General features: G+C 36.2%; 1 protein-coding gene across 1 annotated transcript in view; it reads left to right on the plus strand.

Moving 5' to 3' along the window:
- UHRF1BP1L (UHRF1 binding protein 1-like) overlaps nt 1-22,910 on the plus strand; it is a 114,868-nt gene that overhangs the window by 36,933 nt on the left and 55,025 nt on the right. The window contains exons 5-8 of the mRNA XM_006871116.1: nt 12,083-12,272; nt 12,843-12,983; nt 14,334-14,504; nt 20,250-20,430. Of these exons, the coding sequence (XP_006871178.1) occupies nt 12,083-12,272; nt 12,843-12,983; nt 14,334-14,504; nt 20,250-20,430 (683 nt within the window). The remainder of the gene's footprint in view (nt 1-12,082; nt 12,273-12,842; nt 12,984-14,333; nt 14,505-20,249; nt 20,431-22,910) is intronic.

Below are 22,910 nucleotides of genomic sequence, written 5' to 3' on the forward strand. Positions count from 1 at the left end.
AGCATATCTACGCTGGATAGCAAGTTTCAGTGTCTCTTCTGACATCCATTTTGACCTTTTCCTTCTTTCTTGTCTTCTCAGTGCCTTTTTGCTCTCTTCATGTATGATGTTCTTGATGTCATCCCATAACTCTTGTGGTCTTCGGTCTTTAGTGTTTAATGTATCAAATCTGTTCTTCAGATGATTGCTAAATCCACGTGGGATATATTCAAGGTCATATTTTGACTGTCATGGACTTGTTTTCATTTTCTTCAGCTTCAGTTTGAATATGCAAAGATAAAAATCACATGCTAATAAGGGGCTGTTTCACAGTCTTCTTGAGAAGATGAATGTTGTTGTTGTTAAGTGCTGCCGAGTCGGTTCTGACCCATAGTGACCCTGTGTAGGGTTTCTGAGGAGCGGCTGTTGAATTTGAACCACCAACTTTTCAGTTTAAACTGACCTTATGGTCGAGTGCCTATCCTACAGTGCCACACCAGGACAGCCTTTTATAAAAATTACCTGTTTATTTTTGTTTTGTTTTTGTTATTAATGGTAAAACTTTATTTCCTTTTCATGTAACATCATTTCCAATTAAGTCTGTGATCAAAAAGCAGAAAAGGATGGCTATCTGGAATCTCCTATGATATTTTTTTCACACTTTCCTCTGAGTTGCTCTAGGACTCCAAATTTTGATATCCACCATTTTTCCCATTGAGGCTGTATCTGTAATTTCAGAAAGAAGACACCTCATGAATATATAAAAATCATACTGTACGAGGGTATAAGAATAGGTTCTTGGGTATAGAGTCCCTGACTGTGTAGGGCTGTAGTGACAACACATTTTTCCCTACTAAGTTTGGTGTTGTTTCCCTGGTTTATTTATTTATTTATTTATTTTAAGACAAAGCTTGTGTGAAAATACTTAAGTCTCGTGCTTATTTCTCAGACATGAAAACTAGTGGAAGTTTGGAGATTTAAAATTCTTCTTGTGTTCACACTGTGATGTGACTACAATTGATTTCTAGTGAGCATATTAAGTTCCAAGTTTGGCAACTTATTAGCAGACTGGCACCCGCAATTTAATTCACAGGCATAAATTTTCCAGAGTTGTAGAATTTTATACCCTTAATACCAGCCTAAGTCCCAGATGTGTCTAGAAAATCCCAAACGTTCCTGGGCTCTTGAGAGGCCAAAAAACACCCAGGCCTGCTAGCCCAGTGGCGAGGGATAGGAGGCCACCTGCTTTTGTGCAGCTAGTGATGCCACTAGTAGCAGCCAGAGCTGCAAAGCCAAAGCCAAACCAGTGAATGGCCACTAGTGGGCTGGCCTACCACTAGTGGGCTGGCCTACTTCTGCATCGCTCTCTTCCCACTCTGTCCCACTGAGAGGAGGCACTCAGCCTGCACCTGTGCAGGTCTCCTGCAGCCAATTCTGGTGGACCTCCCTATTTAGTTTTGCATTCCAATAAAGCCATCTCCTGAAAGCAGCATTTCGGCAGCATTTTTTAATTCTGCAGCTTTTCACAGTAGCATGTTCATGTCATTTTAAATATGATGAGTGCCTCCTCAAGTTGCACAACATTGCAGACTTGAACATTTATTCTATTCTAGGTGCCGTATCGTGTTGCTTTGAGTAGGAATCCACTCAGCAGAGTGGAATTGTTTTAGTTAGGGTGCTGTGTAAAACAATAAAACTCGACTTGAGGGTGAATGTGCACACTCACACCCTCCTTCTTATTCACTAAGATTGAACCACCTTCATATTAGTACATTCTCTGTGTATGCTCACAATTTGATCAACGGCGTTCCACATGGAAACTCAATGATGAATCTTTCTGTTGTGAAAAATTTACCAAATGATGGGTCTGTCGATGTGTTATTTATATTTTGATGACAGGTGGCTAATAAAAGAGCTTTCAAATGCACTCCTTTGAAGTCATTCATCATTGAGCATCTTGAGATTTTAAAGTTTAAAGTATGGTTCCATGTATGACAACATGGAATGGAGCATTTAGCCTTTTTTCCTTTTCTTTTTTTCAAAACTTTTTGTGAATAAGTGAAGGTTTACAGAGCATATCATCAGTCCCACATTCAACAAATCATATTCTTTGTGTCATTACAATGATTGCAGTCCCTTCAAAGTGTGCCAGGAATTAACAGTGTTTACCTCTATTCCCTTTTACTCTTTCACTTCTGCATCTTCTACTGCTTTTACCTTTCCTTTGCCAACTTCCTCCTTGTGTACTGCCATCCCCATCACCCACGTTAGCATGTCTACTCTCTACCCAGTGAATAATTTTACTTCTCTCGCACACGTGGTAGCCATCATAGAATGTTTCTCTTAGCTAGAAAACCAATTCTTAACTTTTACAATGGTGGTCTCGTACAATATTTGTCCTTTTATGATTGAATAATTTCACCCAGCATAATGTCCTCCAGATACATCCAACACGTGTTGCAAGGTATTTTGCAGTCGTCAGTGTTAGATATTATTTCTTTGGGTGTATGTACCAGAGTTTGTATCCATTCTGCTTTGTCTCTTAACTTGTATTTAATCCATTTACATTCAGTTTAATTATCAATAGGTATGAATTGCTTGCTATCATTTTGCTATGCATTTTATTGTGGTGTTGCTTGTTACTTTATCCCACGTAAGTTTCTGAGCTAAATTAATTTTGTTCATGGGTTTTCTTTTCATTTTCTTCATTGCTGTTGTTTTAAATCTGATTTTCTTTATTTTGATGTGAAGGTGTATTAATTTTCTTTGAGGTTACCCTGTAATGTATTAAAATTTCCCTTCTTTAAGTCTGTCTGTTTTGTCTTGAAATATCCTTGACTTGTTTGCCATTGGGATATCTCTGGTTCCCTGTTTTTAGTCTTGTATGTTTGTTGTACTTTGAATACTTCTATATCTCGATTGAGTTATAGGTGGTACTGTCATGTGTGTTAATCTTAGATTGTTGTCTGCTGTTGTTGATTCTAAGTCCAAAGAACACCTTTTAGTATTTTTTGGAAAGTTGATCTGGTTATTACAAATTTCTTTAATTTCTGTGTATCTGAAAATGTTGTAATTTGGTGTCATATACATTAGAGGGATGGGACAATTTTGGTGGGTATATTATTCTTGGTTGGCAATTTTTTTTCTTTCAGAGTTTTGTATATGTCATCCTATTGCCTTCTTACCTTCACATTTTTGCTGAGAAATCAAAGCTTAGTCTTACTGGTTCTCCTTTGTAGGTAATGCTTCATTTCCCCGCACTGCTCTCAGGATATTTTCCCTGTCACTGGTTTTGGAAAGTTTGATTATGGTATGTTTTGGAGATTTTCTTTTGTTGTCTATCAGTTTGGATTTCGTTCAGCTTCTTGGATGGTTATCTCAACTTTCATGATGTTAGGGAAGTTTCTTCCAGTAACTCTTTGACAATTTTCTCTGCTTTTCACTGTCTTTCTGTTGTGGAATTCTGATTACCTGTAAATTATTCCTCCTCAGGGTGTCCCACATAACTGTCAGACTTTCTTTTGATTTCTTTCTCTTTTTTTTTTCATTATTTTTGATTCTTCTAACTAGTATCAAGATTTATCTTCTAGATTATTATTTCATACTTCTATTGATTCAAATCTACTCCTTTGCCTTTTTCATACAATCTCTTTCTAAGATCTTAGAATTAATCTTCTGGATTTCTGTTTGCAGCTTTTGTGTTGTTTCAGAATTTGCATTTGTTTTGTCTGTTTGGTTTTGTAGTATTTTCGTAAATTAGAATACAGTTTTTTCTGTTCTCCTTGCTTTCCTTGATCTTTCTGTCAATTCACTGGAGATACCTAAAGCTCATGCTTTAAAATTCTTTCGCAGGTGGTTCCACTACGTTTTCTTCTGGTTCTGCATCTTGGTCATTTGCTTAAGCCACTCTTACTTGTTTCTTCATGTGCACTAAATTTCTATTGTCTCTTGAGATGTTGGTACCATTGTATTTGTATTGAATTGATGATTGTTGGTATGTTCTTAGGCTCTTACAAATTGTCTCTTGGTGGGTTTGATTAGAGAATAGAAGTGCATGTACCATTTCTGCTTGCTGTTTGTGCAGCTCAGTTTAGGATGGATTTAGCTGGAGTTAGCTGGTACCTATTGTTGATCAGGTTGTCTAGGAACTGATATTGCCTCTTGTCCTGTGGATGTACCTGAGCTGTCTGAGCAAGTTTGTTGTCTCCAGTTGGGTGGATCAAAAAGAGAAAACAAAACAGAACAAGCAAGCAAACAACATTTGAAAACAGAATATAATAAAGGAGAAAAACAAACAGGCAGCATCAAGAAAAAAAAATGTATAATAACTGAAATGAATCGGGCTGTGAACTGCAAGGTCAGCAGTTCGAAACTACCAGCTGTTCCGTGGGAGAAAGATGAGGCGTCCTGCTCCCGTAAAGATATACAGCCTTGGAAACCCTGTACAGGGTTGCTATGAGTCGGTTCCGACTCCACGGCACATCACCACCACCACCACCACCACCACCACCATAATAACTGAAAAGAGAAAAGAGGGACAGGAAAATAGAGATATATAAGAGAAAAACAAGAGAGAAGATAAAAGGAAAGAAAAAAACAAAACTGAAAACAGAGAGAGGGAAAATGGAAAGAAAAAATGACTAAGTATTAATGAGAAATCGAGATGGAGAAGAGGGTGGAAATGAAAAAAACAAAACAAAAGCAGAGGTAGAAAGGATAAAAATCAAGAGAAGAGAGAGGAAGAAGGAAAAGAGAAAATAAACAAACAACAAGGAAACACAAAAGGAAACAAAATACCAATGCAGTTGTTGAACTCAGAACAGAGAAAACTCTGGGGAGGAAGGGGGTCTCCTAATGGCCAAGAAACTCACCAGGTGGGCAGTGGAGGGATGTGACAACTAAGTTCTCAGCCCTAGGTGGTGTTCCTATAAATCTAGAGTTGTCTATGTTCAGAACACCCAATCAGGAAGTAGATTTTGGATTTATACTGCTGGTTTCAGTGTCTGTCAGAACCAGAGGGCAGGGTGACTGATGATGAGTATCCCTGCTAATCTAATTCTGGCTTGGAATCTCTGCGAGTTATGTAGGTCTGGGACAGAGGCTGGCTGAATCCAGGCACCAAGGCAGCACAGTGGACACCCGCCTCACACTGGCTCAACCCATGTCTCTCAGAACTCTCAGAGAGCATGGTCTGAGCTGGAGTAGGTGAGGGTGGGGGCCAGCCTCACCTCTGTTATCCATGGGAGTTTGGGAAGCAAGAAGGAATCCCACCTTTTATGTAACCCATGTGAATCTTTGCTGTCAAGGCACCATCTGGCTGTCTCTCCCGAGTTGCTTGGCAAAGTTCAAAATAGCTGCACCACATCTACCCAGCAATCCATTCATCAGTCCGTCTCCTTCTTTCATTGCCCCAGTTAAGCTTCTCCTCCCAATAAGTATTATTCAATCCACTTCTCTAACCTTTCCTCTTAAGCACAGACTTACAGTGTTGTCCTCTGTGTCGTTTTCATTTGGTCTCCTATATGTCTTTCTGAGGGTCTGAAGAGCGTGTCTGCTTAGTCTGCCATCTTGCCAGAAGTTGAGCATTTAGTCTGTAGTTTGGCTAGAATCACAAAGAATTGGAGGAAAAGTGTTAATGTTAAATGCCTCCAGGTCAGTTCCGGCGACCCTGTATAGGGTTTCTGAGGAACAGCTGGTGAGTATGAACCATAGACCTTGCTGTTCAAACTGACCTTGCAGTCTAGTGCTTATCCTACAGTGTCATACCATACCAGGATTCGTCAAGAAAAAATAGAGATGCTTTTTAACATAGTCCACAACAACAATGTTCTACATCCTGCTTTGGTGAGTAGTGGCTGGCGTCTTAAAAGATTTTGCAAGTATTGGTCTATCCCTGTATGGAGAAGAGTGAGGAAAATGGAAGAATCATGGAAACAATTAGTCCAATGAACTAATGGGAAAGGGATCACATTAGATGATCCTCTATAGAGTGGGAGAAAAATGTGAAACAGAACACAAAATTATTTAAAAAAAAAAAAGACCCTATTACTGATCAGATAGAACTAGTGGAATTCTTCAGTGCTATGTGCCGTGGAGTCGGTTCCGACTCATAGCGACCCTGCCTTTAGTCACCCTTCAGGTCTGGAAATAGACTTAGCCCCACAGCTTAAGTTTCAGCCAAAAAATAGACAGGTCTATAAGGGAACAGTATACAAGGGAGGTATGCACACCTTAGAATCAAGGGCAGCATTCACCCAAGGACATCGTTCACAAGTGTTAAGAAAGAAGAAGGAATGGAAACAGGACACACAGGAAGTGGAATAAAGGAATTAGTTTACATAGTGGGGATTGCAATCAATGACATGAAACAAAATGTATATAAATTGTTGAATGGATGATTGATCTGCTCTGTAAACCTTCACCCAATTCACAAGAAAAAGTTTAAAAAATTAAAAAGCACACACACTAAGAGAAAGTGGAGATGCTTTAAAAATTATTAAAAGCCAGAGAAATTGACACTAAGGAAAAATATTTTTGTAAGTTTAGTAGAACTGAGTTATTTCATCAATGTGAGCTAGGTATAGTTGGTATGGTCATCCTAATTCATGTTTTTATAGTAGCTATAAGCTTTATCATTTCAGCTTTAATTAATGCCAGACTTGATTGATGGTAACAATTACATAGGGTACTTACTAAATCCACATATTCTTTTTGGCTCCTTCTCTTGAAATTGTGATTCAGTAGGTCTGTATTGGGGGTCAAGAACAAGTATTTTAAATAAATTCCACATGATTTTTTATCACACAATTTATGGAAAGTGATCTCTGATATATTTTTCTAGCCAAAAGGTAAAGATAGAAAGAAAGCAACATACTGGCTGTTTAGGTAGGTTCTGTGGGCTGACAATGCTTCCACAGATGAAGGGTGCCACTCAAAACCAAACATTGTCATCAAGTCGATTCTGAGTCATCCTATACAGGATAACCGAGACTGTAAACCTCTACAAGAGCAGTCATCCTTATCTTTCTCCTGTGGAATAAATGGTGGTTTTGAACTGCTGAACTTGCAGTTAGCAGTCCAACACTTGTCTAACCAGCACCACCATGGTTCCATGACTAGTAAACATAAATTAGGCAGGAAGACTTTATGATTTCACATGAAATAGATAAAGATGTATATGAAAATTCATCAAACTTAAAAACACTTATTTGTGAGCTATAAAGCCACCTTTTAAATTTATCAATAGCAGCATAACCAGAAAAATTAGACTTTAGTTATTAATTCAGGCTTCTGATTGTAGGTTCTTCAATATGGATTATAATATTTTTTTAATGTGCCTAAAATTTTAGAGTATAAAGGGTTGGATGTTCCAAAGATTTATTCCTATATGATTATTACAGAAATACTTTTTCCTACCCCAGGAATATTTCTGTCTGAACAACAAATGTTTGTCTTTGGGTTAAAGCATGACTCCCTGTGAAACTGAATTTCTAAACTCAATAAACTATTGTTCCGTGCTGTGAGTTAATTCCAACTCAGAACAACCTTACATAAACAGAACAAACACTGCTGGATCATATACCATCTTCATAATCTTGGCTGTACTTGAGCCCGTTGTTGGAGCCACTTTGTCAGTTCATCTTATTGAGTCTTTTTCTCGTTTTCACTGACTTGCTGTTCTTTTCTAAGGACTGGTCTGGTAACACATCTAAAGGCCATGAGATGACGTTTCAACATCCTAACTTCTAAGGAACATCCTCCCTGTATTTCTTTCCAAACACATTTGTTCTTCTGGTAGTCCATGGTATATTGAATATTCTTTACCAATATCTAATTCAAAGGCATCAGTTCTTCTTCTTTATTCATTCATTGTCCATCTTTCACATGCGTATAAGGCAATTGAAAACCTTGGTTTGGGTCAGGCACATCTTAGTCTTTAAAGTGTTATCTTTGCTTTTTAACACTTTAAAGAGGTCTTTTGTAAAAAATGTGCCCAATGCAGTGTATCATTTGATTTCTTGATTGCTGCTTCAGTGGGCTTCGATTATGAACAAAGTAAAATGAATTCCTTCACAACTCCTCCATTTATCGTGATGTTGCTTATTGGTCCAGTTGTATTTTTGTTTTCGTTATGTTGAGCTGTAATCCATACTGAAGGCTGTAGTCAACGATCTTCATTATTCATCAGTAAGTGCTTCAATTCTTCTTCAGTTTCAGCAAGCAAGGTTAGGTCATCTGCAAAGTACACTACCAACTTCCTTTTATAACAAAGTTACTTCAGACATGTTGAGTATTATGTAATTTACTACATGTACACTAAAGGAGCTCTGGTAGCGTTGTTGTTGTTGTTGTTGTTGTTATGTGCTGTGGAGTCGGTTCTGACTCATAGTGACCCTGTACAGGGTTTCCAAGGCTGTAAATCGTTACGGGAGCAGAAAGTCTCATCTTGCTCCTGCAGAACAGTGGTTAGTTTCAAACTGCTGACCTTGGGGTTTGCAGCCTGATACGTAACCACTACGCTACCAGAGCTCTGGACTGCTAATTCTAAGGTTAGCAGTTTGAATCCAGCATCTGTTCAACCTCTGAAACCCAGTGAAGTATACAGGGTGGCTGTGAGTCGGTTCTGATCCACAGCACATAACCACCACCACCACCACACATACATTGAGCCCTGTTGGATAAGCCCTTTTAACGTCAAAGTCAGTGGTTCAAATTCATAATGAACCTGTATAGGTGCTCCTCAGAAGCCCTACACAGTGTCACTATGAGCCATAACCAACTTGACAGTAATTACCAACAAAATCACATACACTCTTCCACTTATGGAGGCAAGTATTAGTTTCATTCTATGAGGCTTAGAGATTTTAAAGGTTTATCATACTATAAGTGGTTACGAATTGGGCTGCTAACCACAAGGTCAGTAGTTTGAAACTACCAGCTGTTCCGCAGAATGAAGAGGAGGCTTTCTGCTCTCCTAAAGGCTTACAGCCTCGAAAACCCTGTACAGGGTCGCTAGGAGTCAGAACTGACTCCACGGCACACCACCACCACTATAAATACTAGTTTTGTTTTCTAAAGTATCATAATCCAAGCAGTGGACTATATGTTTTATATATAAGGGGACTATATGTTTTATAGATAAGGGTAAGTAAAAAATTATCTTCACTCCAATTCTATTAAAGCACCCATCCACGTTCATGACTGATGACAACAGTGAACATGCACGTGAAATGATTCTGTCAAATAGACGAATTACAGTGGATTATGTGACCGATAATTTGCAAATCAGCCATGGCTCTGCCTATGAAATAATCATCAACAGTCTTGGGTTTAGAAAAGTCTGTGCGAGATGGATACTGAAACAACTTATAGAAGAGCATAAACAGTAGCATTTGGACATCTACCAACAAAATTTGCACTGACACTCAAAAGATGGTAAACGTCTCTTACTGGTGATGAGATATGGGTTCAGTATTACAAGTCTGAGAGTAATTGGCAGAGTATGGAATGGAGGAAGCATCCTCAATCGTCAACCAAGAAAAAGTTCAAAAGTCAACTGTCAACTGGAAAATAGCTGCTTACAGTTTTCTAGAGTTCCCAAAGGCCACTATCAGGAAAAATGTTCAGCAATGAACAGTGTGCTCCTTACAGCAGTGAGATGTTCACTAAGAGCTGAAACCTAAACTTTAGATTAAACACAGAAGACTGCTATCCAAGGACTTTGTGATCTTGCATCACAATGCATGTCGACCGTGTGCCCACACTGTTGACACTCTGCAGAAACTTCATTTTGAAGTGTTAAAGCATTCGCCCTATAGTTCTGATCATGTGCTATTGGACTTTAACCTGTTTGGTCCCCTGGAAGTAGCCCTTCGAGGATGAAGATTCACCTCTGGTGAAGAAGTGAAGATAGTGTTGCATTCATGGCTCACAGTTCAGCTTAAACTTATTTTTTTTTTAACGATTTATTGTGAATTATGTGATAGTTTACATGGGAGAACATTAGTTTTACATTCAACCTATCTTATATCATTTCATTATATGGTTACAATCCCCTCCATGCATCATCAACCAACCAAACGGTATACCCTGCAAGCCTGACCCCCAGGTCATCAGCACACAGCCCCTCTCCCTCTCTGGGTCTAAAGTCCCCAGCTGCTCCATCTTTCCACGTCATTGTCTCTGCCTCCATCTCTGGCATCATTGCTTCTCTGGGTAGGGTCCCACTCTCCGCTTTTCTCCCTTGATGGTCCCAGGGACCTCCACTCCTAGACTACAAAGTTAATTACTCCCCTCCTTGCTACAAAATGTCTACCTTTACATTTCCAACCCTCACAATCAATCCTGATAACAATTATTCACTGTTGTATCACAAGAGACCCATCTGCATTTCTTTTCATCCGCCCTGCCTAGACAGATTGGATACTACTCAGTGGAGATTCTACCTTCCTCCACGCCCTCTGGATCTAGGATCCCTCTTGAAAGCTTGTAAGCCAGTCACTTCTTGCCTTTGTAGCGCCTCCCATCCCCATTTTGGGTAGCCAATGTCCCAAGTTGCCCATCCCTGTCTACTCTGTGTGTGGAGGGGGTGGGAATGATCCTTGCTGTAAGGATTTGTTCCCTCTTTTGAGCTACTGCATCCATAGGTGTAGGTCACGTTCATCAAATTGTATCCAATTACTCTTTTTTTCCTCTTCTTTCTTCTTCTAGTTGAGCTCTGATCATCCAGTCATTGAAGCCAGGTCATGTGGGTATTATCTACAAATGTGGGTGTTCTTGTGCCTAACACATTTTTTAATAAGGGAATACAAAAGTTTATTGACAGATAAAGTGTATTGAACAACAAAGAGATTATATTGAAAAATGATATGTTTGTTTTGTAAAAGTTGATTAAAATAGTGTGGATAATTTTGACTCACTCATAAATTGTTTCAACAGTTAATTCAGATCAGCAGCAAATGTAGGGAAGATCAGTAGATAGCAAATAAAAATGACTTGTTCACTTTTAGACATTTTGAGTTTGAAATTTGTGCCCTCACAAATTCCATGTGTATTTGCATAAAAATATTAGCAGGTAACTTTTTCTCTTTTAATGATTTTTTTTTTTTTTTTACCTAAAATAGCGATTTAGAAATAATGGACAAATTGCTAATAATTGAGGTAATCTCCTAATTGGGCAAAAACTTTCTCCACTTTTTCTATCAAATAATAAAACAAGGAGCTTGAAAAGGTTTGCGGGAAGATGGAATTAAAAGATAATGGACTTGTCCACAAACTTTTTGAAGCCCCCTCATCTTGCTAGTGTATTTTCTAGTCACCCTACTCACCATTCTCTCAACATGGCTTCTGCTTTTTGCCTCTCTCTGCCTTTGCTTATGTGTTTCTCTGGTTTAAGATTTTCCTCTTTTGTTACTCTCCCTGTGGAAAGGTCATCCTTCTTTCCCAGGTGTATTTCTCCCTAATTACAAGCAACTTCTTTCTCTCTGTGTAAAGTCTGCTGCTGGGTGTGTCTTAAAGCACTTAATTATAGGCTGTTTCATGTTGTAGTTTTTCCCCTCACCAAGTAACTTGTGAGCCCTCTAATGCTGCAATTAAAGCTTTGTTTCCTTATGCCCTAACATTGTTCTAAGACAGATGCTCAAGAAATATTTTTAATTGAATTTAGAATGTGAAAATTTTACTAACTTTATTTTTTTAATTATTGAAATAAATCCCATTTAGACTTTGCAGCTTTTTTTTTTTTTTTAATGTTGAGCATTTAGCTCTATTAGTTATTTTATTAATGCTAGTGGTCCAGACTAGTATTTTGTAAAAATGGGCAGCTTTGTATATAATGATTTTAATTATGTAATCCAGAGAATAATAACCTCTGGTTTTTCAGTCGTTTGTCATTTTGAGGCTAACATTTTTATTACTTACGTATAATTATACTCTTGTTTTAACAAAAATGTTAGTTTTAAAGCAAAAATGCATAAATACAATATTAGGACAAATTATGTATGTATTTGTGTTAGAATATTAGCAGACAGCCTTTTCTCTTTTAATGATTTTTTTTTTTTTTTTGCCTTAATGCACTATATTTTGTTTTGCTTTGTTTCTTCAGTGAATATGGCTTTGCTGAAAAAGTAGTTGAAGGTATTTCTGTTTCTGTAAATTCCATTGTTATCAGAATTGGAGCAAAAGCCTTTAATGCATCTTTTGAACTTTCCCAGCTACGGATATATAGTGTAAATGCAAACTGGGAACATGGAGATTTAAAATGTACTCGTATACAAGACCCACAGAGAGGAGAGGTAAAGTGTTTTTTTCTTTCTATCTTCTCTTTTATGAATGTTTTAGCCCATGATAAATAGGACATTTAAAATAATCCCTTCATATAGTTGCCAGAATTACAGAGCATTAGATTTACTGTTCTTCCTCTTTAATCTTACTTTTCCCTGTATTGTGCTTAAGCATTTAATTATGAAATGTGCATATTTCAGTGTTTTTACTATAATATATTAATTCATAGAATTAATGAGCCCTGCTTTATCTTCTCACCTATTAAAAATAAAATTTAAATTAAAAAAACCTAGACTATGTTATTTAAATTCTTAGTCATTGCATTCAAGTACTTTTATACTTTATATTCATTAAATTACTGAGAATAACTATTTGCTTTCCAGATGATTAATATAATTATGAAAATGTATTACTGAATTTGATTTATATATACAATAAAAAAATAAAAGCATGGTGAATACGTCTAGGGTGTCAAAAAATTAGTTGAGATGCATTTTTATTTTATTTAGTTTATTTTTACAAATCTACATTTTCCTCCTTTTTTGCATGAGTAAATGAAGCTACATTTTTGCTTTCCTTAGGTTTTAACATTTAAAGAAATAAATTGGCAGATGATTCGGATAGAGGCAGATGCTACCCAAAGTTCACATCATGAAATTATGTGTGCGCCTGTTCGATTAATAACCAATCAATCAAAAATCAGAATCACACTAAAAAGAAGAGTAAGTCAACAAGGTTACAGTTTTTATTAATTTTTGTGTTAACTATTGGAATTGACAGGAAATTTAAAATGATTCTTAGGTGAGCTATTGATGTGCGTGTGGTTGTCATTGATTCGGCAAAACCAGAACTGCTGCCAGCCAATCACTTCAGAGTCATAGTGACCCACCCTAAAAAAGATTTCCTAGACTACAAATCCTTATGGGGAGCTGACAGCCCTTTCTTTCACAGAGCTACTGGTGAGTTTGAACCACCGACCTTATGGTTAATAGTCCAGTGCTTATCCTACAGTGCCACTAGACCTCCTTAACTTTATACAATGGGCTTTCAAAAAGTAATTGGAAAAATTTAGTTATCTTGGAATTCTATTTTTCAAGAACTTTTTGAAGCCCCCTCATATGACAGAATGAAGTGTGGCCAGGACTGTGGCTTCTCCTTGGTCTCTGATTGGCTTGCATACTACAGTGGCATAGTAAAACCAAAGTCAAGGGAGACCTAGTGCCACAAGCACTATTTTAGAAATCCAGTATAATGATAAGATTCTTCTTGCTTCTAGATTTTTATTTCTGAAAAGTGTTTCTCAGTTGCTGAGCATTTGTTAAACATTTATGTTTTAAATTTTCATTTCTTTTACTGAATGTTGCTCATGGATAAACTGTAAAACATTCATTAATGCTAACCAAAATGATTACTAGATTATTAAGGTATGACTGGTAATTTAGATAGATAGGGAAGACATATACTTGAAAGTTACAGAATATTCTGTGAAATGTATGTCAGAAATTGAGCATCCATTATGATTTGTGATGAAATGAGGAAGTAATGTTTGTTTTTAAACTATGGCTCCGTTACAAGTTTCAGTAATATGTTTTATACCATGAGACACAATATCTGTTCTAAATTAAATAAAATAAATGTTTAGGGTATGGCACTTAATTATGAAATATAGAATGTGGTTCAAATAGCACTTCAGTTTGTAATTAATCTTAATTCCCTTTTCTGTACTAGAATTAATTGAATGCAGGAAATTATGTGATTTATTAACTAAGTACAAAATTAAATTATGTACGTATGTACATAAGATGTATGTATTATACACATATGTACTCACACGTATGCAAAGCACTTGGAACACATGGTATTTGTTTATATAAATTTATGTTACATAGAAATAATATGCTACTAGTTACAGTATAAGGAATTTTTCATTCTTTTTCCCCACTGTATCTCGAGAACTAGGAAGTATAGGAACTAAGTAAGTATTTGTTAAATGAAGGATCCATATTTAATTCTATGAGAGTTTGTAAGTTTTTATTTCTTGGTGTAATTTTATAAATTATTTTTCCTAACAGTTAAAGGACTGCAATGTCGTAGCAACAAAGTTAGTTCTAATATTGGATGATTTATTATGGGTTTTAACGGATTCCCAGTTGAAGGCCATGGTGCAATATGCAAAATCTCTTAGTGAAGCAATAGAAAAGTCAACAGAACAAAGGAAGAGTATGGCTCCTGAACCTACACAGGTATGCTGTTAATACAGGGAAGCAGACAAACACACTTATTTCACATGGGAACAGTTTGAAAATCAGAATGGTTAGTTGATATTTTCTTTATATAAAATCGAATGTAAGACTTTGAGTCCAAGGATCTTCGTTTTCTAATTATCTTAATAATGGAATTTTATATGCATGGTTATCTGTTTGGAAGCATGAGTCCTGGTGTGGCACTGTGAGTTAATGTGCTGGACTGCAAAGCCGTGTGAACTGCAAGGTCGGCAGTTCAAGCTCACCACCTGCTCTTCAGAAACCCGATACAGGGTCACTATGGATCAGAATCAACTTAACGGCACTTAACAACAACAACAACATTAAATTTATTAGTATATATCTGTACAGTGCTTATTTTGTTTGGAGCTCAGTATTAAGTACTGGAGTTAAAGAATATAATTTTTAAATTACCAAATTAAGCGTAGAAGGAAAGGAAAAAAAAATCCCTGAGTAATGACAGGCAGGGGAGGCAGTGGGAGAATTAATAGCGCACAAAAATAAGACATTGAGCAATTGCTGCAGTTGAACACTGAACTGCTCTTAAAGTTTTCTGAGTCGGGGGCAGCCTTATGAGCAGTTTAATTATTACTCTGTTGAAAATCAGAAGTATAGCTAGTTTGAAGAGGAAAAGGTGTTTTAGTCTCCCCAACTCTGAGATTTTAGCATGAAGATCTTTTTAGAAGGAGCACTGAAAATTCCGATGGGTCTTTGATAGCAATTTTATTAAAAGGCACCACTGAATTTTTATATTTATTTACCTACCTCTTAAATCAGAGTCCTAGTGTGGCGCTGTGACAAAGCAAAGTCGCTTTGAACCATAATGGTTCAAACTCACCAGTCTCTCCTTGGAGACCCTATACAGGGTTACCGTGGGTCGGAACCAAGTCGACAGCACTTCACAACAACAACAACCCCTAAAATCTTGGTGTGGAGCTGCAGGATAATGCCCTGAAATGCAACGTTGGTTTGAACTTCAAGGTTGGCAGTTCAAACGTACCATTCACTCCTTGGAAACCCTATACAGGGTCTTTATAAGTCGGAATCGACTCCACGGCACTTAATAACAATAGATAATTTACCTACTCCCTTGAGGGATACTCTGAAACCATGTATCTGAAAGTAGTTCTTTCCAAACAAATAATATATCCTAGGTATAAAGTGGAGATACGGAGAGTTTAGAAGGGCAGAGGAGCTTATTTAACTGCTTACAGAATTCAAAAACGTTTCATAAAAAGGATATGAAATTAAGTCTTAAAAATGAGTAGAAGTTCACAGGTGGACATGGTGGGAAGGGTATTTCAACAGAGGAACTAGAATCCACAACAGTGTGATGTTGTTAAAGACCCTGCATGTACTTTCTGATGAAGATAAGGAGTCTGCGTTCCTAGAGCACTGGTTTTCAGAGTAAGAGATACATGCCTCTGGGGCTAGAAGACAACTTTCCAGGGGATATTAAGCATTAAAAGTTTTAAGGAAAATGAATTGCACATCTCTGTCTTTCTTAAACTTGGTCTTCTTGTGAACATGCCTAAGATGTTAGACTGATGCTTCCTTTTCATAGTTACTCTTCCACTTTGGAAATGAAAGGCCTTCTAGTACTTATCCTTTGTCTTACTGTTGTGGATTCATCCAGAAAATTGGAACAAAATGAAAAAAATCCTCTGGGGAACAAGACAAAAAAGCAATTTGAAATACTGTTGTTCATTTTGGAAGTGTATGAGGAATGATAAAAGGAATGTGTCACATTATTTCTCGTTCTTTGCTGTCAAGGTATTTGAAGAAGAAACTATTAATAGTCAGCTTATTATAATTTTTTGTAGTAGATCACTTTGTGAATCCTGGCATTTAACTTGAAGGAATTAAAAAAAATCTAGCCACTTTGCTAAAACAACTCCTTTCTTCCCATTCTACGTATATCTGTGATTAATGGTTCCCAGAAGCCATAGCCATAAAACAGAATACTTACCTGCGGGACCTCAGAAAGCTCGTGGGAAATTTTCATTATCATTTCATTTCATTCTCCAATAACTTTTAAAGCCCTCTCATATAATGATAGTGAACCCTATGTCATTCTATAAATAAGTACTATTCATCCAATAAGACCTTTTCAATATTATTTAGGGGAACTTGAGAAAAATGCTTTTGTGAACAGGCTGCAGGAATATAAAATAGAATAGGGCATTCTTGGGCAAGTGGCCCGAATTGAAGCAGAAGTATACTGAAGCTAGATATGAAGGCTAATAAATAGGTTGAGGAATGTGGACTTTTCCCTCTAGGCATCTGGGAGCTGATTAGGAAAAGATCAGTCTTATATATGGTATACAGGCAGTCCCCTTCTCTGTTTGCAACACACATCAAAACATTAGTTTATCTAGAAATGTTTCTCGAATGTTTTTAGGCATAGAGAGGTATACTGCAGATAAACTATACACTAAGACAAAGCGTAGTGCTTACGAATCAGGCTGTGAACCTTAAGGTCAGCGGTTCGAAACTACCAGCCGCTCCGCGGGAGAAAGATGAGGCTTTCTACTCCCGTAAAGATGTACACCCTCGGAAACCCTGTTACAGGGTCGCTATGGGTCGGAACCGACTCAACGGCACTTAACAACAACAACAACAAGACAAACATTTGACTAACTGATGTTAGATACAATCTTCAGTCTTACCTATTTAACTTATATGCAAATTATTTTGATTTAAAGATAGATTTACTAACTTAATGGTTTAAAACAAGTCACAATGGAAAGAAACAACAGGGTTCTTTTTTTATCAGTTGGAGATACAGAAGAAGGAAAAATTGAGAACTTTAGAAAGGATCATCAGTCAAGAAAAGTAATACAGAAGAACGAAGCATGTTTGATTAAGGGCTATAAGACTAAGAAACAGTATTATTGATTTCCATTTTGGAGTTTAAAAAGCATGATTAAAGACATGGAGGAGGATGTTTTATTTTGCAATATTAATCATCATAGACATATGGCTGTAGACTAGTTTGTTAAGGTTTGCAGCTAAGATTTCCATTTCTTAAGATGTCATTAATTGAGATGATAGTTGAAACTAAGAAACTAATAGAGAGTTCATGATATTGCAACTTATTTACTTAATAGGTAGATATGTTTATATGAAATGGAATATAGATACTAAAACTAAACTATCCCTACTGCCATCGAGTCGATTCTGATTCATATTAACACTATATAGGGTTTCCGAGGCTGTAAATCTTTATAGAAGCCGAAAGCCTCATCTTTCTCCCATGAAGCAGATAGTAGGTTTGAACTGCCGACCTTTTAGTAGCCATAGAGTACTTATCCTATAACACCATTAACAAGGAAAATTTTCATACTCCTATCACCATAACAAAGCTATATTAGCATTTTTAGATTTTTTGCATAAACATGCATTTTTCATAGTTGTAGTAAGAGGTATATATGATTTTTTTCCATATTGTTGCTCTATTTAATCATTTGGTTTTGTCACTCTGTAATATATTATATCCTCACATCTGGATCATGATAAATGGAAAAAAGATGAAGTTGTCAACGATTTAATTTTTCTTAGATGCAAAATCAGTGCTCCTGAAAGCAGTACTCAAGAAGTCATGAAATCAACAAAGTATAGCATTAGGCAAATGTGCTGCAAAATATGAGACCTCTTTCAAGTGTTAAAAGAGCAAAATGTCAGTTTGAGGACTGCATTGTGCATGACCCAAGCCATTATATTTTCAATCACTCCTTAGGCATATGAAAGTTGGACAATGAATAAGGAAGACCATAGAAGATTTGATGAGTTTGAATTATGGTGTTGGGAAAGAATATTGAAAGTACCATGGACTGTCAGAGGAACAAACAAATTTTTTCATGGACTAAGTACAGCCAGAATGCTCCTGAGAAGCAATAATAGTGACATTTCGTCTCTCATATTTTGGGCATGTTCCTTGGAGAAGGACATCGTGCTTGGAAGAGTGGAGGGTTCGCAGAAAAGAGCAAGACCCTCAACTCGTTAGGTGGACACAGTGGCAACAACAATGGGCTCAAACATAACGATTTTGAGGATGGCGCAGGACTGAGCAGTGTTTCGTTCTGTTGTACATGGGGTCTCTGTGAACCAGAACTGACTGATGTCACCTAGAAGCAACAACAACAAATATCTCATAGTGAATTTACTTAACCGTTCTCATTGCCAGAGTTATTTTCTTCACTGGTTACTTGCCATGACATCGCTCGAGTTTCACATAGAATGTTCAGATATTTGAGGTCCCCTTGACAGCCATCTTCTATCATAAATATTTTATTGGCTTCATCCTTTTTATCTCTAAAAGAGAAAGAGGACAGTAAATTAAGCATTAAGAGATGTTAAGGCTCTGGAGTCCTGGTGTGGTGCTGTAGATAAGCACAGGACTGCAAGGTCAGTTTGAATAGCAAGGTCAGCAGTTCAAACCCACCAGCCACTCCTCAGAAACCCTGTTTAGGGTAACTATGAGTCGGAACCACAGCACTTAACAGCAACAAAATAAGATTGTTTGAAAGCAAAAAAGTTCATAGTGCCCCCAACCCCCTTATTTTTTCTGAAACCACATCCAGAAAGGTGAATCTGCTACATATTTTTAGGGGGATTGTTTCTCTTTTTAGTTATATCAATATTTATTTTGATATATTAAAAAAAGAGAGAAGCATACAGGAAATGCAGGAAAGTGTTTTCTATTGAAATATTATCATCTTAGTTTGTGAAGGCTTTGACATTTTTTTCACATGGAAGTCGGTTTATTTTACACTGAATTAAAAAGTTGCTTCAGTCCCTAGCATTTAAAGTTTCACAACTATATGTCATCTTTCCTTTTCTTTAATTACTGTGAGCCCTAATAATTTTCAAGGAGAGATTCTTATATATTAGGTGTTCTTTAAAGTCATTTTACAGTGTGATCATAGTTGGTATAGAATATATGTACTTTGGTTTTCTATAAGTAACTACTTTTACTCTTATGCTGTTATAAACATTAAAATGGTTAGCTTTTTAAATGGAAAATTTTGGTCTTCACTTCGATAATTATTATCAAAATCTCATATATGAGTCTTGGTTCTAATGTCATATCATCTTACCATATACTTATGTTTTAAGATCATTTTTAGACTACTGAAATTTCATATATGTCTTTATACTTCAGTATTCTGTGCATTATCTCTTTAGGGGAAAATATTTGAAATCATATTCATTATAAGTCCCTCTCTATTCTGACTTCTTTAGATGTTTTAGTTCAGAGATACCACCACACCACTTAGGCACCAGAGCACTCACAGTACTGTATAAAATATCACAAGGGCTTCTTCCACAAAGAAGTGATTTATTCTTAAAGATATACAAGATAAAATGTATACAAGGTCTACATTTGTTTACTTACTAATAGACAAAACTAATATACAAATAAGCTAATTAAATCTATTTTCTAAAGCAAGGAGGGCTATAGATATATAGACGTAACTGATCAAAGATTTACAGAAACATTGGGTTCAGATTCTTCAAATTGCATATATACAGTTTTCCAGCTTTTCACTTTTAGGTTTTTTTCCTATTGAATTAGGAAACTATTATAAGGGAAGTGAGTGATTGATACAAAAGGAAATGTATTCTTTTTATGAATTCGTAATTTAAAATACTTAGGTATTCTTATATGTAAAGTGCGAAGTATATACCTTGCAGTGATAGGGCAGTTTTTCATCTTTTTAGAGTTCTGCTGTAGCACCATCTACCCAGCAAGTGAAGACACCACAGACTTCAAATGCTCCTGATCTAAGTGATGCAATTGTGAAACTATTCAATGACTTTGATGTTAAAGAAACCTCCCATCATTTAGTGATTTCTCATCTAGATCTGCACATATGTGATGACATTCATGCTAAAGAAAAAGGTAAAAATCCTGCATATTTCAAACTTTTTGTTTATCAAGATTTAACTATAAAGTCAGATTGCTTATCAAATCATATATAACATGCTAGAAAGTAATTTTATCATTCATGTGTAATACATTGTTGTTGTTAACTGCCCTCTATAGATCAAATGAAATCTCATTGCCATCAAGTCAATTCCAACTCATAGTGACCCCATAGACAGAATAGAACTGCCTCATGGGATTTCCAAGGCTGTAATCTTTACAGAAGCAGATTGCCACATCTTTCTCTCATGGATTGGTTGGTTAGCAGCTTACAACATTGTTTGTCCCGGGCTCCTTGATACATAGATAAAAGATAGGACGATTTAAAGCATTTTATATATATATTGGTATAAAATTGTGCATTTTGCTGTAGAAGTTAGAACTTTATTTCAGTAATTGTTAACTACCAATGCTAACAAATTTTACTGCCAGATTTTAAAAATAACTGAGTAGATTACACCCTTAGAGAATGTTGAAACAGTAAACTTGGCTTGGAATCAACTTTCTCATCATTTTGAAATTATTTATACATTTTAATCAATACTCAATTCATAACTGTTTAGATATGTATTATCAGCATTATGTTTGTCTAAATATTTGTGACCAAATTCTTGAAAACTTCTTTTGGTCCTAAAATCGTTTCAATCCAAAATCTAGGATTTATATTGAATGGATTTATCAACATTCACCTTTTTCTATAATTTCCTTCTAATAAACTTCCCAACTTTGTTCAGTTTCTTAGTATATGCAGTATAAAGCAAAATCCAGACTTAAACTCTCCTGTTTTAATGAACATTTAAAATTATTTGCATTAAAAAAAATCTATCACCATTGTTCAATATAAAAACTTTGTATCTTGACCAATTGGCTCATTTGATTGAAAGAACTCTATATCATAAGTACTCAATAGTAAGTAAGGTCAGTTTAAACCACAAGGTCAAGGGTTGAAACTCATTATTCACTCCTCAGAAACCCTATACAGAGCTGCTATGAAGTTGGAACCTACTTGATGACACTTATCAACAATTACTAAGTTTAGATTGTGTATTTAAACTTTATGGGAAAGAAGATTTATACAATCATTAAACCTCTTTACAGGTATGCTAACATCCTTAAAGCTCAGAATATAAGTAATTTAATATTTAAAACCCATTAGCATGATTTGTATTTATATATTGCAGTTGAGTATAGGTGTGGGTTGGTAGAGGAGCTGGGTGTATAGATGTGCTATTAACAGTGGGGCTATAGAAATTTTTTTATATAAAAAACTCCATGTATTAATATAAAATGAGATCACGGAGATGGACCCTAGAACCGAACTAAGTCTCTAGACTTTTAGCTCAATGTTTCTCCTATTCATATTACTGCTTAGATAAAAAGCATTATAGAAGGATCGGCATTGCAGTGTTAAAGGATGAGGGACAGTTTAAAGTGCTATATAAATTGATTTTTAAAAATAAATCACTAACTAAACATTTTATGTTTATCAAGATTTTACTTTTGTACTATTATAAACTAATTTAGTTTAAACACATAGTTTATTATTAGTCTTCTGACTAATATTTCTTAATACTAGCTCTACCCTGGTCAAGTTACCATACCTCCAGAAGTATGTGCTTTGAAAATTTTTTTAAAGCTATTGCTTTGAGTATTTACTTTCATATCTCAAAATAGTTTACTTGTACTTTTACTGTTTGACTTTGCAGTCTCAAACATTTTTTGTTGACTTCCTACAACAAAGAACAAGCACATTGTAACTCCTCCTGTCTCCTCCACCTGCATGTGCTGGCTAACATTTCTTGTCTTGTCATTCACTCTCCCCTGTCGTCCTGTAATTTGGTGAAGATGCTAAATTTCAGTCTGGAAGCAATTCTAGTTATTACATCTTCTGCAGATATCGCAACTAGAGCCTTCTGACCTGTTCCATTGTGGACTAGTTGCTGTCTAGGCCTGAAGCACAACTGTATCCGAGGATTGCCCTTTGGAACATCCTAGAGAGTTCTCTTTTTCAGGGGGTGGATCCCCTAGCATCAGTATCCCAAGCCTTGTTGGATTTTCCCCTTGTTCTATTATTTACTTGTGAAAGCGTGTTAACAGGTAAATTTTGAGACCTTGCATGTGTGTAAATACTTTTATTTTATCCTCCCATTAGTAGTCTAGCTGATTATATTTTCATGAAGAATCTTAAACTTTCTTTTCTTTTATTCCAGCTTCCCTAAGTGTTGAAATATGCCTTGGACATAGTATAATATGGTCTTACTGTGCTGTTTTTGCATGGGTTGGATCAGGGAATAGATTTACTTACTTAATTTGTTTATTTTACTTCACAAAGAGAAGAACCTGGCATGTAGTCTGGAAAACTAGAGAAGAAAAGGAGCTGGGGGAGATGGAGTGAGTTCAGTGTTCTTTGTATGTGTTGTTGTTAACTGCTGTTGAATTAGTTCTGACCCATAGTG

Source organism: Chrysochloris asiatica, unplaced genomic scaffold (genome assembly GCF_000296735.1).
Source record: "Chrysochloris asiatica unplaced genomic scaffold, ChrAsi1.0 scaffold00160, whole genome shotgun sequence".
In the NCBI taxonomy this organism is placed as follows: domain Eukaryota; kingdom Metazoa; phylum Chordata; class Mammalia; order Afrosoricida; family Chrysochloridae; genus Chrysochloris; species Chrysochloris asiatica.